Here is a 25,135-nt window from a genome sequence, read left to right on the forward strand (position 1 = left end):
TCATCAATAAAGTCACACTTTGTTGTTTAGTCATGTCCGACTCTTCATGACCCCATGGACCAGAGCACGCCAGGCACTCCTGTCTTCCACTACCTCCCGCAGTTTGGTCAGACTCATGTTTGTAGCTTTGAGAACACTGTCCAACCATCTCGTCCTCTGTCGTCCCCTTCTCCTTGTGCCCTCCATCTTTCCCAACATCAGGGTCTTTTCCAGGGAGTCTTCTCTTCTCATGAGGTGGCCAAAGCACTGGAGCCTCAGCTTCAGGATCTGTCCTTCCAGTGAGTACTCAGGGCTGATTTTCTTCAGAATGGATAGGTTTGATCTTCTTGCAGTCCATGGGACTCTCAAGAGTCTCCTCCAGCACCATAATTCAAAAGCATCAATTCTTCGGCGATCAGCCTTCTTTACGGTCCAGCTCTCACTTCCATACATCACTACTGGGAAAACCATAGCTTTAACTATACGGACCTTTGTTGGCAAGGTGATGTCTCTGCTCACACTAGACTGCATAAAAATTGCCCTACTTCTTTCGGCGTCTTTTGGGGGTCAGTTTTTTCCAGGAACGCTGTCTGCCAAATTGCATTATACCACTGGTCCATCGTTAATCACTGTAACGATTTCCATCATGTCCCGGCAACAGTGGTTCTTGCAGCGGTTAACAGACGCGCTACGAGTTCTTAGACTCGTCTTATACTCCTGCGTCTCCCGCGCAAAGGAAGCTGGATGCCTCCGTCTTGTTTTTGAAAGCCTTTCAACCTCCCTCCGCACCGCGCAGGCGCTGCCGCAGCGAGTCCCGGTCCCGGTGGGCGGAGGATAGGCGCTTGCTCGCTGCTTCCCTTGCATCCCACCCCCTCTGATGCTCTCAGCCAGGGCGCCTCCCCACGCAGCAGCCGCGGCAGGAGGAAAGCCGAGGAGAGAGGAGGGAGGGGAAAAAGAAGGAAAACACTTCTGCCTCCAGGCCCGCCTTTGCCCGGGAAACTGAAGCCGGCGCTGCGCCATCATCGGCCAACGAGCAGAGCTTCCCCAAGCGAGCGACTCTCCCTTTGCAGCAGCGGGCGCCTAGACGAGCCAGGATGGCCGTTCCCTTGACCGACAGCGAGAAAAGAAAGCAGATCAGCGTGCGGGGCATCGCCGGCCTGGGCGACGTGGCCGAGATCAGGAAGAGCTTCAACCGGCACCTGCATTTCACCCTGGTCAAGGACAGGAACGTGGCCACCCCGCGGGACTACTACTTCGCCTTGGCGCACACGGTCCGCGATCACTTGGTGGGGCGCTGGATCCGGACCCAGCAGTATTACTACGAGAAGGATCCCAAGGTAAGGAGCTGCGGGGTTGCCTCCCCTCCAGCGCCGCCGCAGCTTGCACTGCAGGCAGAAATGCATTGGATTTTCACCCTCTCCAAAAACCAGGCGCAGCCTCTCTTTCGCTTCCACCCGCGCGCTAACCGCGCAAATCTTTCCCCGTTTCGCAGAGCCGAAGGCAGGCCTTGCCGGCTCTGGAAATGCCCCCCTCTGCTGGCCGACGGTTGCCTGCGCGCGTTTTGCGTTTTTGCCCGCGCTACTGCGCTTTCCTTGCAGGGAGATGGTGCGCCAAGAAGCCGCTGGAGCGTGGCGCGGAGAAGGAATCCCATTTCCCATAGGCAGCAAAGCGGGAGTCTAGCAAATGAGCGCAGGGCCCGTCGCAAAGTCCAGGTCCGCATTGCAATCAATGGGAAATCTCTCTCTTCCACCGTGTGTGTGTGTGTGTGTGTGTGTGTGTGTTTAGCAGCCGTGGATTTGCGGCAGTGGATCTCCAACCATAGTGATGTCGACTTTAGCCAGTGTGATGGATGTCTCTTTGGAAAAGGAGGGGTATTTCTGGGCAGCAAAACGCACCGAAATTAAGGGCGCAGCGAAAGAAGATGCTGCCTGTTCATTAAGGGAGGGGCCCTCCGAGATTCGTTTTGTTTCCTTTCGATTGCTGGCCCCGGAGGCTTCAAAGCTTTCCTTCCTCCTGGTCTTCAATCCTACACTGAGCAGCATTACATGGGGAGATCCCTTCTGCTGAGTCAGCCCTTTGGTCCGTCTGGCTCAGCATCTCCTCTGAGTGGAAGCGGCTTTCCAGGATTCAGCTAGATAGAGGCTTTTCCTGCCCTACATAGAGATGCTGGGGATTGAGCTGTAGGCAAAGGAGATGCTCTGTTGCTTGTGTTACCTAGTCTTGCTCTGATAAAAAGAGGAAATTCAGATCCCGTTCTGATAAGAGATGATGAGCTCGTTTGGGGGCTGTACTACTTCATAATCTAGACAGATATTATTGAATGTCCCCCCACCCCACCCCACCCTGGTGGCGAGGACAACAGCAACACTATGCATGGGAAACTAGCGGCTGAACGTGCAGTTTATACAGGTCTTCTCAGAAGTAAACTCCCCAGAGTGCAATGGGATTTATTTCTAGGCAAGTGTGTATAGGACTGCAGCCTAAGCTCCTTGCTGCTGTGCTGCCTTTCTGTGTGGAGGTGGGGACCCTCTTGTTTGGGTGAGTATTGCATTCTGGAGTGGTGCCAACCAGACACAGGTTCACCGTGTCCTTGAGAAATAAGCCTACATGATCAAGAGTTAGGAACATAAGGAGCTGCCTTATATCATGTCAGAACATTGCTCCACCTAGCTCAGTAATATTGTCGACACGGACTGGAAGAAGCCTCTGGGGTTTCAGCCCTAGCTGGAGATGTCAGCCATTGAACCCGGAGTTAATTGAATCTGCATGTAAAGCAGATTGACTGCCACTGAACTGCGGCCCCTCCCAGAACGCTATCATTTTCATGTGTAATGCTTGTTGCGTCGACATTCCCTTCCTTTTTGCAAGTTTTTCTATGTCCTGGGCAGCAGCCAACAGCAATCTGAAAGCTCTTGGTTGTGTAGGTGATATCACCCAGCTCACAAGAGCTGCTAAGCTGCCTCTGTCTGGACTCACAAGTAATGCTAAACAATAGTTTAGCTATCAAACCATAGCCAATAACTGATACTTAAGGCTCTCGGCTGGGTTTGCATGTCACACGACTACTTAGTTGGCATCCATCTGCCTTGGGATATGCCAGCCCATGGTTTATTAACTATGATTTATTTAAGCTAAAGCGGAGCCATAGTTACCAGTGTGTGGGGGGGTGTTCTAGCCAGGGGGTTTTCCCCCGGGTGAAGCCTCCAGAGGGGTGCTATTGAGGCTCCCAGCCTGTGTGCGCCAAACAGGGTCTTTGACCCTGGTGAAATAAAGCCTGGTTTCACCCCGGCTAAAGGCTAAACCACAGTTTAGGCTTCTAAGGCTTCATTCAACCAGGGATGGGGGAACCTCACACCTGCAGGCCATCCAGCAACTGGTATTCTGTGGTGGCAGAGCATAGCGTTTTCAGAACTTCTGTGTTTTTTGCTCTACTGTGCCGACATATGTTTCGTTGTTCCTGGCTTTATGAATATATGCATGTATGTGTTTTTGAGCTGTGAGTGGTTTCATTCTGCTCATTTTTATAGCTCTTGTTGATTCTTCTCAAAAGGCTTTTGTCTTTTATTGCTAACCACCCAAAGGACTTTGTTTTAACTGGGTGGCATCCAAATGATGTTAAGAAACAAAGAAGGAGTTCCCTCATAGTCCAGCATCTTTGGATCATTCAGAATCGTCAGTGATCGAGGGAATTCATTTGAGGCTGACAAAAGCGATGAAGGGCAAAGCTGTGGCAGGCAGGAAACATCCAGGCAGGTTATAACCAAGGGACCCATTATTTTGTGTTGGTCCACAGAGTCTAGAAATCAAAGGCATGCCACTTCTAGCGTGAAACAGAACTTCATTGTCAGCTGTAGTGAATTTTGTCACATCTACAGTTCATTTAAAACTCTCTTGTGCCACTTTAACAGTCATGGCTTCCCACAAATAATCCTGGGAACTTATTTGTTAAAAGTGCTGGGAATTGTAGCTCTGGGGAAGATCTCCTACCAGCTCTCAGCACCCTTAACAAGTGATTCTTTGGGAGGTGCCATGGCTCTTGAAAGAGATAGGAGATGTAAGGATATGACCAGAATCTCTCTCTTCTTTTCCCCCCTGAAACGATCTCTGATGAAAATGTCTTCATTGGTCCCGAGCTTACCAGGGCAGCCATTTTGTTTCTTGAGGTGACCCTGAGTTCCAGTGTTCCAAGAGAGAATAATTTTGCTCGTGTCACGCTTTCCACACAGCTAGTTTTTATTGCCCTTTTCTCTGCCTTCTCCAGCTCTGCATTAATGGGAACATAATTCGTTGTTTGACAAGCCGCCACCGCAGTCTCTGCCATCCTTCAGCAACAGGCAATTCCAGAACGACAGGAATAAAATTAGGTTCCAGTCACGACATCTCTAGCAAAATGAGCCTCGTGCAGATCAGCAAATGGCACATATACCCACCCCCAAGTCAAGGTGCATAACATCCAAAGCCAACCAAAGTTATTTTGGAACCTGAGGCAGAAAACCCCACAAATATATGCCTCCTCTGTCACTTGGCAAGAAGTACTTACCTTTCATGTTTTGAACCAGAGGGTATTTATTCCAGAAGCACTACAAGACCACTTTAAACAGACATGGCTTCTCCACAAATAATCCTGGGAACTGTAGTTTGTGAAAGGTGCCTAGAGTTGCTAGGAGACCCCTGTTCCCTCACAGAGCTACAATTCTGAGAGTGGTTTCTGGCCAAGGATTTCAGACAGAGGAATCCATTTTATCTATGGCTTCATTCTCCAAAGATGTCTCTTAAGTGGTTATTGAAATATCGCCAAAAATACCAGGGTGGGGGGAATCCACATTTTTACAGCAGCACAGAAAGATTAGATAAGATCCTCTTAAACATCAGTGTAAATCCAAAGTAACTAATGCATGAGGACTATATTAACTACTGGCAAACTGAAATACAGCAGAGGCAGCCTGCCCCACCTCACAGATATCCAAGCATTTATGTATAGGTAGCCTCAGCATTCTCATCTCTGCTGCTATCTTGGTGACTTAAGCTCACTATGTGATAAAGAGTGAGGCCTCCCATTGCCCATCTTTGATGAAGGCTAACTTGGCATCTGTGGGGTTTTGTGGCCTCTCACCTTCATGTCTTCCTGTCGTGTACCTTGCTCAGAGCTCTGAGTTTCGGAGTGGCATCTGCTGAACACAGACCATAGCAGAACAGAGTCCTAAGTAGTCATGGAAACCGTTGCAGCTTTCCTAGCACGCTCCATTTAAGCACGGTCCGTGTACAGCCTGATCCTAGGGATGTTTGCACAAGAAAATACCTGGGGTTACCAGCTGATCAGAAGGAAAAAGACAGAACAGAACATCCTGGCCTGCATCTGACCCTTCAAGGGAAGCTTTTTTGAGCTGTACATCAGGGGTGGGAAACGTCAGATCCAGGGACCTTCCAAGTTTCTCTGTCCTTTGGGTCTCTCACCACACCACAGCCCCCTCCCCAAAGCTGAATCCTCTCACCCCAGGCCTCAGTCCAGCCCTCCATCATACCCTCCTTTGTGCCTGGCTGGGATTTATCATTGAACTCTGATAATGCCTCTTGCGTGCCCGGATAGAGAATAATGGATTGGGTGAGAGGGGGGATAGAACAGGGGCCACCAACCTGGCACAAGTGAGTCTTTCATGGGCACCCTCAGCCAGGGTCCCCAAGCTAAATGCTTTCTTTCTCTCTCTTTTTTTAAAGTAAGTCTCTAGTGCTCCTAGGGAAAAAAGTTATGAAGCAAAAGGTGCAGGTACCCTTCTAAGTGATTTACTGTATATGAAATGACCCCAGGAAAGTGAGTATAGAGTTGCAGCCGCTGGTTAGGCTTTGCTTTAGGGGTAAAACAGAGTTCTTGTGCCTTTAACGGCTGTGTGGCAGGCAGAAATTCAACAGGCTAGGCCTTTTCTAGTACGCAAATGCCATGGCGGAAAAAACTGCACCTGTTCACATTCTTTGCAGGCATTTTACATGCGTGGACACTGATTTATTTTCGCACCCTCCACTTGTGAAAGAGGATACAACTTTGCATGTCAGGAACCATATGCAGATTTTGCAAGTGGGGCAGAGAGCTCAATCCACATGGGCCCAGAAAACCCTGTTGGTATCCCTGAGTATGTGTGTGCATGAGAGAGACAGAGAGAAATCTGAGGGAGAGGGGTTGGGGTTGGGGTGGGGTGTATCACCTTGTATATTTTTCCTAATCCTCATGAATGCTCTCTGTTGTTAGATAGCACCAGCATCTTTGTGTGAAAGATCAATTTCCACAATTGGGACTAGCAGGACATGGCAGCCATTTTGCATTATGCCATGCCCCCATGGCAGCCATTTTGTATTATGTCATTCCCCCATGCCAGCCATTTTGTGGGAGGTACCCACAGCACTCTCTCAAAATATGCCCGCTGGTCCAAAAAGGTAGGTTGGTAACTCTTTGTGTAGAAAACAACTGGCTGTACAAAGAGGGGAAAAATATTTGTTGCCCTGCCCATCCCCCCCCTCTGGCTCTGCCCACCACTGAAATGTGGCCCCTGGGAGGTTGCCCAGAAGGGAATCTGGCCCTCTGGGTGAAAAAAGGTTCCCCAGCTGCTGTATTTGATCATCTGCAAATGGGTGTAGACCGAACTGCTTTCCACAGGCTGGTTCAAAGGTTGACAAAACTCCTGAGTAACAGTGCAGTCCTAGCCATCTCTCTAGCAGAGAGGAGAATTCAAAGGGACTTACTCCCAGGTAAGTGGGGCTAGGGTTGCAGCTTTAGAAACATAATTTGGTACCATTATCGGTCTCCATGGCTCAGTGGCAGAGCCTCTTTGTATGCAGAAGGTCTCATTTGCCTCCATCTCCAGGAAGGGCTGGGAGAGAGTCCCTGCTGCTCAGCATAGACAAAGCTGAGTTAGATGGGCTCCGTATAAGGGAGCTTTCTGTGGCGTGCTTGAAATCTGTCTGACATATATGGATCACAAAGTCTACAGTGAAAAAATTGTCTTAGATCTGCTACCCTGCAGAGAGTTCTTTTCCGTTGACCTGTCGCTAGAGCAATTCAGGCCATCGTTGTTGTTTTCACACAACCGAGAATAAAACAGCAAACGGATGGATGAATCCTTTCCTCTGAGGTATACAAAGGGCCTATGACAGCCTGGTCCCTGGGCGTCCTGGATCAATTTCCTATTTGTGCCATGGGATACCATCTGGCAGACATAAACAGCACTGCAAAAACTGAAGTCGTCATGGTAGCTCTACCCTTGCAGAAAGAAGCCAGATTTGTCAGTTGAAATAATCTGGAATTCACGGCTGGGAGGTTTTCGAACCGTGTTCTAGAAAAACACTGGATTTCACCAGCAGAGACGAAGCTCTATGGTACAGCATCTACATCTGCATGCAGAAGTTCCCACATTCAATCCGCAAGTAGGGATTAGGGATAAATTCCTGTCTGAAATCCTGGCATTGCTGCTGCCAGTCTGTGTAAGCAATACTGAGCTTGACTGACCCAAGCTTCCTATGAAAGCTTCCTATGTTCCTAGATTTTCAGGGGGTCCTTGTTGAGCTGATCAGGAATGGCAAATGAGTTTCGTACTTGCTGCCTGTTAATCTTCCTCTATGATGCGCACCCAGGAGGGAATGTCTGGCTGTACTCCAAAGTGCACACTTGGTTCATACACAAAACGTTTTGCTGCCTGAGGCAAAGGACAAGACGGCGACTCCTCTCCAATCCACATACCAAACCTGGATAGGACTGGGACCTGGAAGATCAAGGTTCAAGTCCCCACTCAGTCATGAAGCTCGCTGAGTGTCCTTGAGTCAGTCACTGTTTCTCAGCCTAGCCCTACCTCCCAGGGTTGTTGGGAGGAGAAAATGGAGAGCGGTAGAACCATGCATGAGCTCCATAGGGGAAATGTGGAATATAAATATAATAATAATAACATTTGGGGGGGGTAGCTTGCTGTACCTTATCTGAGGCAGCAGGGCAGCTAAGGGCCCCCATGAGAGGCTATGCAACAACAGAGCAGATTGCTTGGGATGTTCAAGAGAAACAGTTGGGCTCAGCTGCTGCTTGAGGTGGTACCAGGGCCATCTTAAGCATATGTGGTGCCGGGGTGCAAAGATCCACCTGGCGCCCCTCCCCCCCCCCCGAGTTGTCCAGAGTTGCGCCCCCCCCCCCGGTTGCCCAGAGTTGCTGGCGAGGCGTGCATGGCAGAGCTGGCCAGGCTGGCTGTCTCAGCAGCAACAGAGGAGCCGGCGGTGGCGGTGGCAGTAGAGCAAGGCCAGGGCCGGGGGCCTGGGGGGGGGGCAAGCAGAGCCCAGTGCAACAACAGACGAGCCTGAGGCGGCGGCTGAGTAAACCCAGGCACGACGTGTGAGCAGCGTGCGCTGGGCAGACCTTTCGACGGCCCGCCAATCCCAGGTGTGCAGGAGGGTGGAGCTGGCCGGCCAGCTGCCTCAGTGCCTCGCTCTTCTCCGCTCAGCAGCGACTGTCGGCTCTTCCCAATCCCCAGACTTCAAATCTCGGCCCCAGACTCTCGGCCTAGCACCCCTGAGAGCCTGGCACCCGTGTGCCCCGCACCCCTAGCGCCCATGGGTAAGACAGCCCTGGGTGGTACCTTGCCTCCCAAATGGTAGGGCCGGCCCTGTTTCTATATAATGCCGTGGCCAGAGACAATGTCAGCAGACGGCGTTCTTGGGCAACTCTTGAGGAACCTGCCGCTGCAATGCAGCCCCTTTTCTGGTGCTCCTCTGATGACTGCCTGGCAGCTACCATTGTAGTTACCCACAATGCCCTGCTGTAATACCATACTGCCAAACTTTTCCTCAGGTAGGCCCCAACTGTCCCATGCACCCAGAAAAATAAATAGGGGGAGGAGAGGGTTTGCCTGCCCTCATGAGGGAATCCCCACTAGCGGGCCTTGTGCTGAGGCGCCCATTGGAGAATGTGCACCGGCCCTGGCCGTATTAGTAGTGCCCAACAGGACAAATTAGGCCCCATCTGCATTATACATTTAAAGCAGCATCATGCCGCTTGATAGAGTCATGGCTTCCTCCAAAGAGTCCTGGGAAGGGTGGTTTGTTAAGGGTGCTGAGAGTTGCTAGGAACTACAGTTCCCAGAACTCATTGGGAAGAGAGATTGACTGTCAAACTACTTTGGGAATTGTAGTTCTCTGGGGCCTAGGTTTCCTGTGTTAACTGAGTGATTACTGTAGAATGCACCTTCAAATCCTGTACCATTGTTCCCTCTTTGCTCACCCCCCCACCCCTGCCAATAAAGATTTACACCAGTTTAGGTCCCATTATGCAGCTGTCTTTTTATAAAAACAGAAGGCGAGCTCTGCTGGAACAGGTACAAATTCTGTCTAATCCTGCATCCTGCTCCTCACGGTGACCAAACAGATGCATTTCCTGTAGCAGGAAACACTTGTTTAAAAAGTTAAAAATCCTTGTGTTCTGCAGTTGTTTTTAGATTGCTAATATAGATGGTGTTTACAACTGCCTGGTACTTTTTGAAAGTATTATACTGAGGCTTAATATCACTTGGTATCAACGGGCCACTCTCAGGCTAATCGGCTCTATAAGGTTGTTTTGAGGCAAAGAGCCACTGCAGTTTTGAGGAAGTTTTTTCCCTCTGTGTGGTTGGTTAAATGTCTCCTTGCTGTGTACAAGGTCTGAAGAAAGACAAAAACCTCTTTGTTTACTTCTCAAATTACACGCTGTGTTTGTTCAGTTTTGCTCAGTGAAGTGTTGCCAAAATCTTTTTGCCTTCTGGACTCCATCTGTGTCATGCAAATGACTTTGCTAATGCGGAAGATTGCAAGACTAGCCCAAGGTCACCTAATGAGCTTCATGGCTGAGCGGAGATTTGAACCAAGGTCTCTGCAGCCCTGGTCCGATACTCACACCACCATACGCAAGTCACCTCTTGACATTATAATCATCTTGGGGCTGAATAATTTGAATTTATTTAAATAATAAAGTGATGAAACATGCATGCGCAACCTCCCCTTTAGCAAGGAACAGATAGTTTTTAAATGTGTATACTTATGTGTCATCGGGAGTCCATTCTTTGGGCGAAGCCATCCATCATGGATGCTTTAGTTGAGATTCCTGCATTGCAGGGGGTTGGACTAGATGACCCTCACGGTCCCTTCCAACTCTCCAATTCTATGATTCTATGAATCTAGAACCTGTGGCCCCCCAGCTGCTGTTGGACACTAATCCATCAGCCATAGATAGCAGAATCATTGCTTGGGGATGATGGGTGTTGTAGTGCAATAACCTCTGGAGGGCTACAGATTACTCATTTCTGACTCAAGTTGTTCATTTAACTATCAAATGGAAAAGAGTTATGTTGCGGGGGGGGGGGCGGTGTCAAGAAATGTGCAAGGCTGTGATGCCTATTTTCAGGAACAATTCCTCCTGCAATTTTCCAAGCGGATGAGAGTCTGCTAAAAGTAAACCCCTTTCTCTCCTTTATGCAAATGTTAGAGAGGCACTTAACATTATCTACATGGATTCAGCAGAACAGTGCTATTAATATTTTTGGAGCTGGCAACTGGTTATCTCAAGGGAACAAATATGCTTCACCATTCCTCTCACGGGAGTCTTGCCAGGAAAAGAAGTTAAGTAAGGGTGTCCAACCACATTCTTTTTCCAAAGAATTCCGTAGAAGTGGCAGAGTGCAAGGAAACATACAGCAAATGTGTGAAGAGGAAAGCCCCATAATTTTCAGAGTTCCATTATTTTAAATTAGGGATGGGCAACCTGTGGCCCTCCATTTGTTGTTGGACTCCAATTCCCATGAGCTCCAGACAGCATGGCCAGTGGTCAGGAATCATGGGAGCTGTAGTCCAGCAACAACAACCTCTGGCAGGCCACAGTTTCTCCACCCTTGGCTTAAGTGGTCTATCCTGCCAAACTAGTCTGGCTGTGTTAGATAAAGTAGCAACCAAATATCCTTCTTTTTGTTAAATCTCCTGCAGCTGGACTTTTCTGGAAGGAAAGAGCCATTCGGGAACTTATCCCTCTTCCTCCCTGTGGGTGATGATGCCATGAGCTTCGTTTTATGAGGAAGCAAGTTTAGATTTAGGAGAGAGCCTAATAGATGGGTGGAAAGGTGGACGATGCACTAGGACAGGGGAGGCAACCTAAGGCTCTCTCCTAGAGGTCCAATCGCCTTCTCAGTCTGGCCCGCGGACAGTCTGGGAACCAGCGTGTTTTTACATGAGTAGAATGTGTGCTTTTATTTAAACTGCATCTCTGGGTTATTTGAGGGGAATAGGAATATATATATTCCGGTCCCCCACAAGGTCTGAGGGACAGTGGACCAGCCCACAGCTGAAAAAGGTTGCTGACCCCTGCGCTAGGACCTCTGAAGCACCTGGGTGCCTCCCCCAGCCAGTAGAAACCTACTGGGGGAGCAGGATCAATAGGAGTGTTAATACTGTGAAGATTCACTTATGCTTAGTCTGTGTCATGTTTACTGGCCTGAATCTTCTCCTGGCTCAGAGCTAGTCTCAGAAAGGGAGGAGACGTTGTCTTGGAGAGTGGTCGTTCCGTGCTCCAGGACTGTCAACTTCTCAGAAACAGAGATCATGCCCCAATGCAGCCCTCACTGCATCCATGCTGCACAACCAGGCAAGTGTCCCTTTAACAGAGAGCTCCTGAGAGGGAATGGAATTAACAGTAGATCCGGATCAGCCAACAACCTTCAGAAGCCCTCAACATGCCGCTAAGACAACAGCTCTCCTTAGGTGAGTTCCAACTAGAACTTGCTACAGAGAGCTGTCCAGGGTCCTGACGGATTGTGCTCTACCTTGTCTGTTGTGATGTGGGAGAATCTCCCTTCACTCTTCTCTATAGGTCTTGGCTTTGATCTCTTGGATGTGACTCTGCTCTTCCAGATGTTACCCTATTCTTAGAGTGATTCACTGCGTCGCCCAGCCTTCCCTGGGACCCTTGAGCCAAACTAGGGCACAACAGCCTGTATATATCAGCAGAGGATTCTTTCCCCACCATTTTTTGGTCCAGTCACCAACCCACCAATGTTCCTGGTCTGTATGTTGCATTTATGGCAAGATGGAACAACAGGAAGAAGGCATGTTGGAAAGAAGGAGACTCGTGGCAACCAGTGCTAGGAAACGGTCGCTAGGAGAGAGAGAAGGTGGTTGGAAAAGGACGGGAAGGGAGGAGAACTGTCTAAGTCAATTATTTTTGGGAGAAATGAAAGGGCAGGGAGAGCCCTATCAGCCTTGAGACTGGATGAGGAACCCGTGGTTTCATAAGTCACACAGTCTGCTGGAAATTCTTGGTTTGCTGCCTAGCAACCGCAGGGCCTATGTCTTGATCTCTTAAAAGAGGGCCTTCCTCAGGATCAGCCATCTCAGACACTACAGTCAGCAGGAGAGGCCTTCTGAATACATGACCCATGACAGGGCCTTCTTGGTGGTGGTTGCCTATTTGTGGAATGCCCTCCTTGGTGTCCCTTGTTACTAACGTCCACGAGGAATTTAAAAGCATACCTGTTCACACAAGCATTTGATGGCTCAAAGATACAGGCCCTGTAGCTGAGGATAATCACACAGCCTGTGATAACCTGCTGGTGTTTAGTGGCCTCGAGATGGTTAACAGAATAAAGTGGGTTAACAATATTTTGTTTTGTTTTTAAATGGAACGGACTGCCACTTAGATCAACTACAAAGCCGGATTCAAGATCACTGGAGCAAGAACAAGCCTTTTGTTCCTGCTGTTCCCCCAAACCTGTCTGTTCAAGTGGATGATGACTCATCTTCACCCTTCTATTCTTTCACTCAGCTCTTTCACCTTGGACAATGAGGTTTGCCTCTCTTGGCTTCCATCAGCTTTGCAATCAAAGACTCTTCCAGCTTCCTGGACCTTTATTTAAGTACAAGGCGGCGTCAGTATTGTTGCAATGCCAGGCCTTTCTCAAAAATCGCAAAAATGCTTTGGGGGAAAGTAAACGTACACATTCAGGCACACACTAGTGTGAGCGAAGGCTTGTTCTGTTGCAACATGCTTGTTGCGTTAGTTCATAGAATTGTCATCTAGTCCACTCCCTTGGACTGTCAGCTGCCAGTTTGTGCCAATCGTGAGGGACAGAACCATGGCAGGGGGGCAGAGAAGCATGAAGTACAGGCCCCAGTTCATCTTTAAAAGCCATGGGGAAACCCACACTACTGTGTTGTGCATTAGGAATTCAAGAGGTTGTTGGCCACCCTGCCAGATCCACATTCCTCTTGTCTATGCTTCAGCAACAGTGAAGATTTTGGGGGACATGGGGCCAAATTCCAACCTTGGAGCAAGAGGGCGAGTTGCCCCCTTTCAGTGTTGTTTGGATGTCCTCTCTGGACCCTACGCTCCACTTGGGGGCTTTCTGGAGGCACCTGGCTGTTCTCTGCATGGGAACAGGACGTTCCTACTAGCTGATGCTTTGGGCTGAGCTAAACAGGGCTTCTCTTACGTTCTGCTAGGGCAGAACCCACAATCCATTTCCTTCGGAACAGTCCTATTAAAATCATAAGCATTGCTGCAGAACTAGTGGAGCGTGGGTTCTGTGGTCATTTATCTTTTTTAAAGCAGCTTATGCTGCAGTTTCTTAAAGAGACCTACGTGGTGCAAAACCATAATGCATCCATTTTGGCGCTGGGCAGTGTACTCATTTCCTGACCTGAGACAAACCAGACCTCTCGGTAATAGTCCTAAATCCTCTTTTGTGTCTGGAGTCTCCCATTACTTCAGACTTGGTCTGCTGCTGCTCAGTGTACAAAGGGGCCAACAAACATGGCCATCACAACAGAATTGCAGAGGATCATCTAGTCCAACTCTCCCTGCAATGCAAGGAATCTTTTTGTCCAGTGTGGGACTTGAACCCTTAACCCTGAGATTAAGAGTCTCAGGGCTCTACCAACATCACAATTGACTGATTGATTTTACGATGGTGGTGCCTAGGCTTCAAGGGAGAAATGTGCCATTTGCTACTATCTCTGCTGCCCAGTAATTTATCAACAACGGTATCCAAATAAACCTTACAGTAGGATTTTCATCAGAGTATATTTGTGTGATCTGGACTATCTAGCTTACGTACTTGCCCACTGTTTCCTCCTTATACAGAGACAGGCACTGACTGCCAGTGGCGCTCCAAGACAGCCTTTCCAATGTGGTGCCCTCCGGTGGCTTTGAACTACAACTCCCATCAGCCCCCGTGGGGCGGTTGTTACTTCGTACGAATCACAAGGGTGATCAGCATGCCTCACAGCAAAGACGTGTGCAAACATCAGTCTTGCAAGCTGGGCATGTAAAAGAAACACTTAAGAACTAAGAAGAGCCCTTCTAGACTAAACAAAGATTCTGTCCAGCATCTTATTTCTAGCTGTACTTGATCCAGTGATGTCTATGAGATGCTCACAAGCAGGGTGTGATGCTCCCATTTAGTGGTCATGACTAATAGCTGCTGATAGGCCTTTGTTCTTCATAGGATGGTAAAACTATTGCCTAACAGTAGGGATCCTGAACCGCAATTCTGTGCATGTTTACTCAGAGGTCCGGCTGTGTTCGGTGAATATTACTTGCAGGGAAGTGTGTGTATAGGATTGCAGCCTTCGCTCTTGGAAATGGGAGCATTCATGGAGCAAGAGACCAGACCCAAGTGCAGGCTAAACAATGTGAGCCAACACTGCCATTGCTTTTGGTGCGAGGTAATTGCTAGTGTAACTTGCACCAAACACTGACATGTCATAGAAGGTAATCAAAAAGTGTGACAGTGAGCGAGCAACAGAAAGGGATTTTCACTCTCAGGCTCCCCCTCCCTCCCCCTTTTGTCTTGGTTGAAAGCAAGACTGAGAGGTAATAAATATTTCAGAATTGCTTAAGTGTTGTTCTACTTCCCTCCCCCAAAGAGGGATTTCTGCTTAGTCACTTATATCCTCATCCTCCAAGGACTCTCCTAAAATAAGATCCATTAAAATGAGTGGACAAGGCTGTCAGAACTCTTAAGTACCAGAAACACCAATTATTGAAGTTCCCCCACCCCACAACTGACTATTCTGATCCTTAGAGCCAAATCTCCCTCCCGTGAAACGGTACCTTCTGGTGGTAGCAACATAAGAATGGCTGCCTTTTACTGAATCAGCCCCATTGGTCCATCTAGCTCAATGCTGTCCACACTGACTGGCAGGGTCTCTCCAGGATTTCAGGCAGGGTTCTCTCCCAGCCATACCTGGAAGTGCTGAGGGTCAAAGCAGATGCATGCAAAGCAGATGTTCTGTCATTGAGCTGTGGCCCCTTCCCCTTTCTAAAGAGGAGGCTGCCAGATATATTGCCAAGGGAAAGAGAATTGTCATAGGTTGCAACGTGATGAGTACTGTTTTCATGTTTTCCTGCCCCCCCCCCCCCGTGAGTCTCTCTCTGTGTGTGTGGTTTTTTTTAAAACTTGTATACTCAGACTTTGGTGTTAAGACAAGCCTGACAGGTGAAAACCTGGAGTTCAGGCAACTTCTTTGCCAGTGATTCCCACCTGGAAAGAGGAGGCTGCCAGCTCACCTCCTTTTTCTGACCTCTGGATTACCCTGTCAGTTATACTTTGCCATCTGGGGCACATTGCCAGCCAGTGCGGAAAAAACAACCACCCAACCCTGATCCAGGGCAGTGTGTTTACAAAAAAATAAAGTTGTGCAGGTTTTGTTACTACATTTTTTAACCTGCCTTTTCTCAAAGAAGGTTAGGGCAGTGTGCATAATTCACACTAACGCACACACCATTTGATTTCACACAACAATTTTCTGAAGTAGATTGTGCAAAGAGAGTGACGGGCTCAAGGTCACCCACAGAGCCTTAAGGCGGTTGTATGGATTTAAACTTGTCTCTCGTCATTCCTAGTCCAAAAGTCCTTGATTACTAAGCCCCCCTGCAGAGATCCCTTTGTGTTTTGTCATTTGCTTTGTTCTTTCTAAACACAGGGAGTGCTGATCAAGGCAGCCGTGCTGGGCATTCAGAGCTAGGAGGATAGGAAGATGTTTATACCAAGTCACACTCTTGGTCCATCTACGGCAGCTGAGGAGTGTTGACATCCTGATGACAGGACGTCTCCTAGATTTCATGCAGGGGACATTCCCGGCCCTACCTGAGACCTTCTGCATGCAAATCAGGTCTTCTGCAAATGAGCTCTGGCCTTTGCCCTGGAAAGCTCTTGTCTCCTGACAACTGGAAACATTATTTTATCCTCTCGAATTTTGCTTTACATTCTTCCTGTTGTCAAGCCCGACTTTGCATTTGTAAGGCCTAGAAACTCGCTTTTTAAAAAAAGGAAAGATAAGATGGCCCAGAATGCTGAAATCTGTGCCCCAATTTCATGTGGTTTTGGTGCTTTTGTGGAAATGTGCAGACACAGCGGCCTTGCCGTGCCCGCCAGAATTCATTGTCACTATCACCATTAGTCTAGAAGCAGGTGAGGTGTGGTTAAAGTGTTGGACTAGGATTGAGAAGACCCCTTTTAAGAATGATGAAGCTCCCTGGGTGACCTTAGGCTGTTCACTCTAAGCTACCTCACCTAGCCAACCTCACAGGGTTGTTGAGATGACAAATCAGCCTAGGACCCTCGTACCTACGGGGCCGCCTCTCCCAGTACGCCCCATGGAGGACCTTCAGGTCCATAAATAGCAACATCCTAGTGGTCCCGGGCCCTAAGGAGGTCTGATTAGCCTCAACCAGAGCCAGGGCTCTGGTGGAACGCCCTCTCTCACGAGACCAGGGGCCTGCTGGATCTGATTTCTTTCCGCAGGGCCTGTAAGACAGAGTTGCTCCGCCTGCCATTTGACCTGGAATTAACTTGATCCCCTCCCCCTCTCTCTTTTTCCTTTTTTCCTTCTGTGATGGAACTCCTACTTGGGGACTTCCCTGGCTCTTTTCTGGCCCACGTAGGACCAGTTTGGATAGTTAGCCTTGGTGAAGACGACATTTTTAATCCCCAAAAAAGTTTTTGAGTTTCTGCTGAAATGAGGCTGCATTTTAATGTTTTAATGTTGTATTTTAATCTTGTTTTTAAGTTGTATTTCAATCAATTTGTTTTATATTTGGCGTTAGCTGCCCTGAGCCCAGTCTTGGCTGGGGAGGGCAGGGTATTAAAAATAAATACTTTTATTATTATCATTATTATTGAGGAGGAGAACTATGTTTGCTGGTGTGAGCTTGGTAAAAGTGGGATGTAAACTTGCTGCATTGGCAGTGTACAGATCAGGGGGTGACTCTCTTCGCCGCATATAAAATCCAGCTTTTCTTTCCCACTGCTTTCCCAGCGCATTTACTACCTGTCTTTGGAATTCTACATGGGAAGGACCCTTCAGAACACAATGGTGAACTTGGGTCTGCAGAACGGCTGCGATGAAGCCATTTACCAGGTATGTTCATTCCTCCTTTGGGGGCTGATGCTTTTTGTGGATTCATCATCAGTCCTGTCCTTTTTCTGATGCAAAAATTGTGGCCCTCTGCCTAGGGGAATCTCACGTTGCAGCAGGGCAAATTTAGTCTGAAAGCTTTCAGGTTCTGAGAAAAGCTAGGCAAGTTGCTAATGGGAGCCGTGGAATCGTCACTGGCAATCATATCCGTTAGATCAGTGTTTCCCAAACTTGGGTCTCCATCTTTTTTTTTTAGGACTACAATTCCCATCATCCTTTACCACTGGTCTTGCTAGCTAGGGATGATGATAGTTGTAGTCCAAAAACAGCTGGCTGGTAAACTAGCCTAAGATTGTGGTTTCAGAGTCTGTTTTTATAGTCATTTGCAAACCATGGTTTGCCAGATGGTATTGGTTCAGACATCACAATGAACTGTGGTTCTGCTGTGCAAACCATGGTTGGCTTTACATCCAAACCATCTCATTGTGGAGATGCACCATTTCTCTCCTCCTGCTTCTCTCTTTCCTTGTTTTTAATAAGTCTTTTTCTTCCCAAAACGCTGAATCTATTCTTTTTTGGCACCTGGGCCCAAACTACAATAATAGCCCATTAATTTTTACGGCCTACTTAAGTTTCGCTCTTAGCCCCATGGCATTGCTCTGAATGTTTATTGCTAAAAGGAGCATGACTCAAGGATTCCATTCCTTTTGGCAGAGCTACCAATGTGTCTTGTCCCCTGGGCAGTTACCTTATTATCAGAGTCTGGAATATGATGAAAGCTTTGGAGGGATTGTGGAGGAGCGGGAGAGAGAGAGAGACTTGCTTTGCTTGGACAACTACCAAGTCAGTTGGCTTTGAAGCTCAGATTTATCTCCGATTGGAACTCCTGACATTTCTGTTTTCAGTTAAAACCAACGGCAGTGGGTTCCGATTCTGATCAGAGAAGCTAGGGGAGCTGGGTTAGCGCGCGCGCACACACACACACACACACACTTCAGAATTGCTCCTGAAGCCACAGTTCTCCTTGCTGGGGAATAGGGTGGGTGAGATGCACGTATAAGAACAAGCTTCAAGTCCAGATGTGCATCTTGGCAAGAGTGATGGAGATAAACCATTGATTCTCCAGCCGTGGGTGGCTACCACTAACAAAGGTGTAGAGGTAACAACAGAACTGAATGGAGACCCCATTTTCCCTCCAGCTGTTGAGCTGGATACTTTCTTCCCACCAGCCTTACTCAGAAGTAAGTCCTATTGAATTCAATGGAGTGTTTTCATTGCTGTTTCTGCTTTTCACAATAGCTTGGGTTGGACTTGGAAGAACTGGAGGAGATTGAGGAAGACGCTGGCCTGGGCAATGGAGGACTGGGGCGTCTGGCAGGTGAGTCCTTTTTGGGCGGGCCTGGGAACGCCTCGCTGTCCTACAGTGTGGTGTAGTGGTTAGAGTGTTGGACTGAGTTCAAATCCCCGCTTAGCCAAGAAGCTCACTGGATGGCCTTAGGCCAGTTGCAGTCTCTCAGCCTAACCTACCTCACAGGGTTGTTGTGGCGATAAAATGGGGTGGAAGGGGACCAAGCACGCCACCTTGAGCTCACTAGAAGAAAGATGGGATATAAATGTGTTTAAATAAAGGATAAGTATACCTGCACCAACTGCCGCCACTGCTTTGGCTTTGTACTGTGCTAGGTCTTGGTTTGTTTCTGTTTTTATTTTTATTAGGCATTCTGTGTTTTTTATGTTGCACTTTTATGTTGCGAACCACCCACAGATCTACGGGTAGAGGGAATAATAATAATAATAATAATAATAATAATGTCTTAAACATGAGTCCCATTGGGTGGCACTGGTAGAGTGGCTTTCCTGGACATTTGCTTCTGTCTACTAATGAAATATTTTGGGCCCTTCCTCTTTTAGCTTGCTTTCTGGACTCTATGGCGACGCTGGGGCTCGCAGCCTACGGTTACGGAATCCGCTACGAATTTGGCATTTTCAACCAGAAAATCGTCAATGGCTGGCAGGTGCGTTGGTGAGAGAATTTTCGTTCCTTTTGGGCCGCTGCCATTGTCTCCATCGTTCCTAGAGATCACCACGCTTGGGAGGGCGGAAGATGCTTTATCGCTTAGGGTGAGGCCTACCCAAGTGTTTTGAGAGGCAGAGAAAATAAGTGTGTTCCGGCCCTCCCTGAGGAGGGATGATGTAGCACAAGCATCAAGGACGTTTTAGAAGGGATGCTTAAGCTGTGGGAGAGTACAAAATCAGCCAATAACGGTGAAGGAGTGGAAGAGGCTGTACCCATACAGAGATCAAAGGCAGTCGGCTGGGTAGATCACAGATAAATATGGACAGCGGCTTTATAGCTTTGGTTCTTTTAACTGAGATCCTTTGTCGCTGAAGATACAGGACTCGAACCTGGGACCTTCTGCACACAAAGCCTGTGCTCTACCACTGAGCTATGATTCTACCAGGTGTAAAGTGCATTGCTGGTCAAATGACCTGCAATAAAAGCAAGTTTCACATCCCATTTCTCCTTCTTTCAGGTGGAAGAAGCCGACGATTGGCTGCGTTATGGCAACCCGTGGGAAAAAGCCCGCCCAGAGTACATGCTTCCTGTACACTTCTATGGCCGGGTGGACCACACTCCGGATGGTGTGAAATGGGTCGATACTCAGGTACAGCAGTAGAAACCTACCTGTGGGGATGCCACAAATAATATTATAATAATTTATGACTTCTGCTTTGCGCATCTGACTGGGTTGTCCCAGCCACTCTAGGCAACTTGCAACAGAATAATACAGGACACAGGGTAACATCAGACATTAAAAGCGTCACGATACAGGGCTGCAGAAGGTCATATAATTGTTTGACATCTGATGGGAGAGTGTTCCACCTGGGGGAGCCACTACCGAGAAAGCCCTGTTTCCCTGGAACTTCACTTCTTACAATGAGGGAATCGCCAGAAGGCCCTTGGAAGTGGACCTCAGTGTCTGAACGATGATGAAGATGGGTGTGCGTCCGTGATGAAGTGGAGGTGTCAGGTTTGAAGACATTGACTGTAATAGCAAATATTTATACAGCTTTCCTCACTGCGGTGTATTGCAGGCATAATAATAAGGCTTTCCTCCCTATGAGAGGAAGCTTGATGGGGTGATGAAATAAGTAAATACAGTGGTACCTTGGGTTAAGTACTTAATTCGTTCCGTTCTTAACCTGAAGCACCACTTTAGCTAATGAGGCCTCCTGCTGCTGCTGCGCTGCTGGAGCAAGATTTCTGTTCTTATCCTGAAGCAAAGTTCTTAACCTGAAGCACTATTTCTGGGTTAGTGGAGTCTGTAACCTGAAGCATATGTAACCTGAAGTGTATGTAACCCGAGGTACCACTGTAAATTCGTAAATAAAAGTCATGCAGATTAGAAACAAAAGGGTTCAAATGGCAAGTTCTCAGGTACGATGAGCTCTTCTACAGGAAACAGGGAAACAAATAGGACGCACGAATAGTACACGCCTGCCTCGCTCAACAAGGGGCTGATGGGAATTGTAGTCCAAGACTTCTGGAGGGGAGCCCTGAAGCACATTTGCACTCGTCTGCAATTGAAGCCTCACATTTTTGTTTTGAAAGAGCCGTAATTAGGCCTGGTGCCTGACTCACTGAACAACAGCATGTGGTGGAGGAGAAAAGAAATACATTGCGTGGGGAGAAAGAAACAGGAGGCTTGATCCACCAAGAATTTCTTCTGTCAGTGCTCCACTGGCAATAAACGGGAATTGGTTCAAGAACAGCAAAGGCTTAGATAGCTTGCTTTCTTTGTCCCTCCCTCAGTATTTCCCCACACACACTTCTGATGCCCTTACTCAGGTTGGTTTATAACAGTTTAAAAATCACAGTGTCATAACAATGCACGCAAACTAAATTTATCTGTAATGTTCTGAACCTAAGAAACCGAATAGAGTTGCAATATAGACAGTTTTTGGAATGGAAATAAATAAATAGGATACAACACCAAACTATAATGCATTAAAAAAGAGACAAAGCACCCCACTCCTTCTCCCTGTCCTGACCCCCAACTCTCAGTGGCAGGCTAGGTATCCTCAGGGACTTTAAAGACATGAGCTTTTTAAAGCTTAGATCCGATGTATGAATTTCTGTTGCTGCCTTTGCAGGCCATATTTGGGCCTGGCCTGCCAGCTTGCCCTTTCCATGTTTTGATCACTTCCACATACGCAGAGTCTCTGGTGTTCCACATTTGTTGCTTGGAAGCATATAATTGGTTTAAACAGCGGCATTCCTCTGGGAAGTTGGCTAGGCCAGCTATTATTCTTTGGTAGAGAGAGGCTCAACAAAAATGCCAGCTTCTGGCTGTTTTGGAGGATATGCAGTGGGCACTTGGATTGCAAACGTGATCCGTGCGGGAGGCACGTTCGCAACCCACAGCGCCATGCCTGCACACACGCGGGTCACAATTCGGCGCTTCTGCGCATGCGTAAAGTGCAATTCATAGCTCCTGCTCCTGCGCAAGCACTGAAACCCGAAAGTAACCTGTCCCAGTACTTCTGGGTTCGGCACGGTGCGCAACCCGAAAACACACAACCTGAAGCATCTGTAACCCGAGATATGACTGTATAGCCTTGGATTGTGAATTTTCTGTAGCTATTGCAGTAGTGCAGGCATAGGCAGATTTGGCCCTCCAGGTGTTTTGGGACTACAACTCCCATCATCCCCAGCTAACAGGACCAGTGGTCAGGGATGATGGGGGTTGTAGTCCCAAAACATCTGAACGGTTGAGTTTGCCTGTGCCTGTAGTAGTACATAGGTGATTATTATTATTATTATTATTACCCCCAGTTTATTATTACCCTGGCTCTAGGTTGTGCCAAACATGCTTTTTGCAAAAGACTTGATGTCTGCTGCTTTATCTCACCTTCACCAGATCCCTTCTCCTTAAACTAGGTTGTACTTGCCATGCCTTACGATACGCCTGTTCCAGGATACAGGAACAATACGGTGAACACCATGAGGCTGTGGTCAGCCAAGGCACCCAACGATTTCAATCTTGAAGAGTGTAAGTGCCATCTCTTTTTCCTTTTGGAAAGCACACATGTCACATGTTGCAATGAGGAGTCCCCCCCCCCCCCTGTTCATCGCGTTGTGGGGTTTTGTGTGGTCTGGTTCAAGAAGCTGGGTGACATTGCAAGCCAAACAAACAAAGCTATCAGCCTGAATAGCTCAGTGGGCTAAAGCATGGTGCTGATAAGACCAAGGTTGCAAGTTCGATCCTCCTAAGGGACAGCTGCTTATTCCCTCAGGGTCCCTTCCAGTTCTACAGTTCTATGATTCTTTGAAATGCCTCAAGTATTATTTAATTTATAGCCCAAACCTATAACATGTCTACCAATCAGGAACTCCCACTGAGTTTAAATGGGGCTTACACCTAGATAAGTGGGTACTGTATAGGATTGCAGCCTTAGTGGGCGTTCTTTGGGCCAAACTGCACTTTGCATAAAACATGTTATCCCATTTAACTTGGGGGTTTGGTTCTTTTCTGGGAACACAGGAAGCTGCCTTTGAGCATGGCAGTTCATTGGTTTGTCTAGCTCAGTACTGTCTACACTGGCAGGCAGCAGGATTTTACAAAGGAGTCTTTCCCAGCCCTGCCTGGAGACCCTGGGGATTGAGTTTGGCATATTCTGCATGCAAAGCGGATGCTAAACCACCAAGCCATGGCCCTTCCTCCGTTAAAGTAGGGTTGGCATATATCCGGATTTTCCCAGACATATCTGGAATACTGTGTCCTGGTGGAAATTGGGGGAAATGTCCGGGAAAATCTGGACATATGGCTGCAGTGCTTTTTTTTCTGTTTTCCCATAAAAATAGTTCAAAAATGGCATTTTGTTTAGGTGATTTTGCCCAAAAAGCTTTACAACTTTACTAAAATATACTCAACAACTTTCCTGCCTGGATTTTCAATTTGAAATATGGCAACCCTAGTCAAATAGCAACTGTGGGGTTGTGGGGGAATCATCTGGATTGGGTTCACAGACAGCAGGATCTAACCCTTCCTTCCTGCACCATAGCACAAACAAAATCCCCACCCCCCCACCCCATTGCTATTTGCTGGGCAAATAGGGCTGCTGCTGATGCCATGGGACTTTTATCAAGAAAAAATGCAATTATCCTAGAGTTTTGCATTTTATTTGGTGGGCTGCTCCGCTGAGATGTGTTCCTTCTCTCCACCTAGTTAATGTCGGTGATTATATCCAGGCTGTGCTGGATAGAAACCTGGCAGAAAACATCTCCAGAGTGTTGTACCCAAATGATAATGTAAGTGGCTCTTCTGTACTGTATTAAAATCTCTCCTGGTCAACCACGAGCTGATTAGAATATTGTTTTTATGTCCCCTACGTTGACCATGGTTCGCCTTAGCATGGCAGAGAAACAGAGCACAAAACAAGCATGGCAACCGCCACGTCACCAACTATTCTTACCATTTTTGCGTTGGATATTGTAAAGGTTCTAGGGGTTGCTCGTGCGTAAGTTGCCGTTACTCCTGGCTAGGTTGCCTGGTTGAACCCTTTCTGTCTGGACAGCCTTAAGTTCCGTGGCTGCCTCAGTCGCTGGCAGAATCCGTGAGTGGGCATTTCTTGAACCTCTTCCAGCATAGAAGCTGTTTGACGCCTAGTCTCCTTCTACTTTGCCTGCGTGGAAGTCTTCTGCGCAAAGTGGGTGTGGGCAGCGGAGTACTCGTGCCCTCTCCGCTGGTCTCCGGTGAAGAGTCCTGGAGCCACCTCTCCGATTCCCCCATCTGCCCCCCTTCTCCACTGGTGTTACGCTGATTTCCTTCCCCAGCAGATGAGCTACCTCTCTCCCTGCTGGGACCCTCTCCGCCATCCTTCTGGAGCCTCCTCTCCGCCTCCAGCTCCGATGGCAGTTCCCTGACAGATATCAGTATTATTATTATTACTATAGCAGGCTTGTCAGCAGTGGCTGGAGGAGTGACGATTCTTCTCTCTCTGCCTTCCAAAGTTCTTTGAAGGGAAAGAGCTGCGTTTGAAGCAAGAGTACTTTGTGGTTGCCGCCACTCTCCAGGATATCATACGGCGATTCAAGTCCTCCAAATTCGGGTGCCGCGACCCCGTGAGAACCTGCTTCGAGACCTTCCCTGACAAGGTGAATATATAAAAACGAGGTCCGAGACATAATTGCAGCTTTCGTTTCAAAGGACACCTCAGGTTTTTGCCTTGGGGATGGGTGGAGGAGCCCTCGACATTTCACAGAAATGTTTGAGAAGCTAGGGAGTCCCCAAGCAAGCTCTGGTTGACTCCCCCCCCAGTGGAAACAGCTTCATCTTTAGATGTCCATTTTACAGGTTGCCATCCAGCTGAATGACACCCATCCCGCCCTCTCTATTCCTGAGCTCATGAGGATCTTTGTTGATGTGGAAAAAATGGACTGGGATAAGGTAAGAGGAAAATGGACACAGCCATATTGGATGTGACAGCAAGGTTCTCTCCATGCAAACTGTCCCAAGAGAACTGTGGGATTTTGTCTGCTGATGAAAGTGACCATGTGGTGATTGATAATACCGTCATTTGTCTGTTTTAGGCCCCTCAGTAGTAGCAGTTGCCAGGACATTGCCCCGATATATCGCCATGTTTTGCTGGTGATATATCGCCATGTTGAGAACCAGATATCGCCCAACCCTCACACACGTCGTGATCTGCAATATATTGCCAGGTCAAATGTTATGAAACAGTTAGCACA

At 48.0% G+C, this 25,135-nt stretch overlaps 1 protein-coding gene across 1 annotated transcript in view; it reads left to right on the forward strand.

Moving 5' to 3' along the window:
- The first annotated feature begins 801 nt into the window (after nucleotides 1-801).
- Nucleotides 802-25,135, forward strand: part of PYGB (glycogen phosphorylase B) — a 38,895-nt gene continuing 14,561 nt past the window's right edge. The window contains exons 1-9 of the mRNA XM_083432877.1: nucleotides 802-1,316; nucleotides 17,284-17,385; nucleotides 18,682-18,760; nucleotides 19,294-19,397; nucleotides 19,917-20,048; nucleotides 22,325-22,436; nucleotides 23,613-23,695; nucleotides 24,398-24,541; nucleotides 24,741-24,833. Of these exons, the coding sequence (XP_083289003.1) occupies nucleotides 1,074-1,316; nucleotides 17,284-17,385; nucleotides 18,682-18,760; nucleotides 19,294-19,397; nucleotides 19,917-20,048; nucleotides 22,325-22,436; nucleotides 23,613-23,695; nucleotides 24,398-24,541; nucleotides 24,741-24,833 (1,092 nt within the window). The 5' untranslated portion in view covers nucleotides 802-1,073. The remainder of the gene's footprint in view (nucleotides 1,317-17,283; nucleotides 17,386-18,681; nucleotides 18,761-19,293; nucleotides 19,398-19,916; nucleotides 20,049-22,324; nucleotides 22,437-23,612; nucleotides 23,696-24,397; nucleotides 24,542-24,740; nucleotides 24,834-25,135) is intronic.

Source organism: Podarcis tiliguerta, assembly GCF_965153285.1.
Source record: "Podarcis tiliguerta genome assembly, chromosome: 3".
Classification (NCBI taxonomy): domain Eukaryota; kingdom Metazoa; phylum Chordata; class Lepidosauria; order Squamata; family Lacertidae; genus Podarcis; species Podarcis tiliguerta.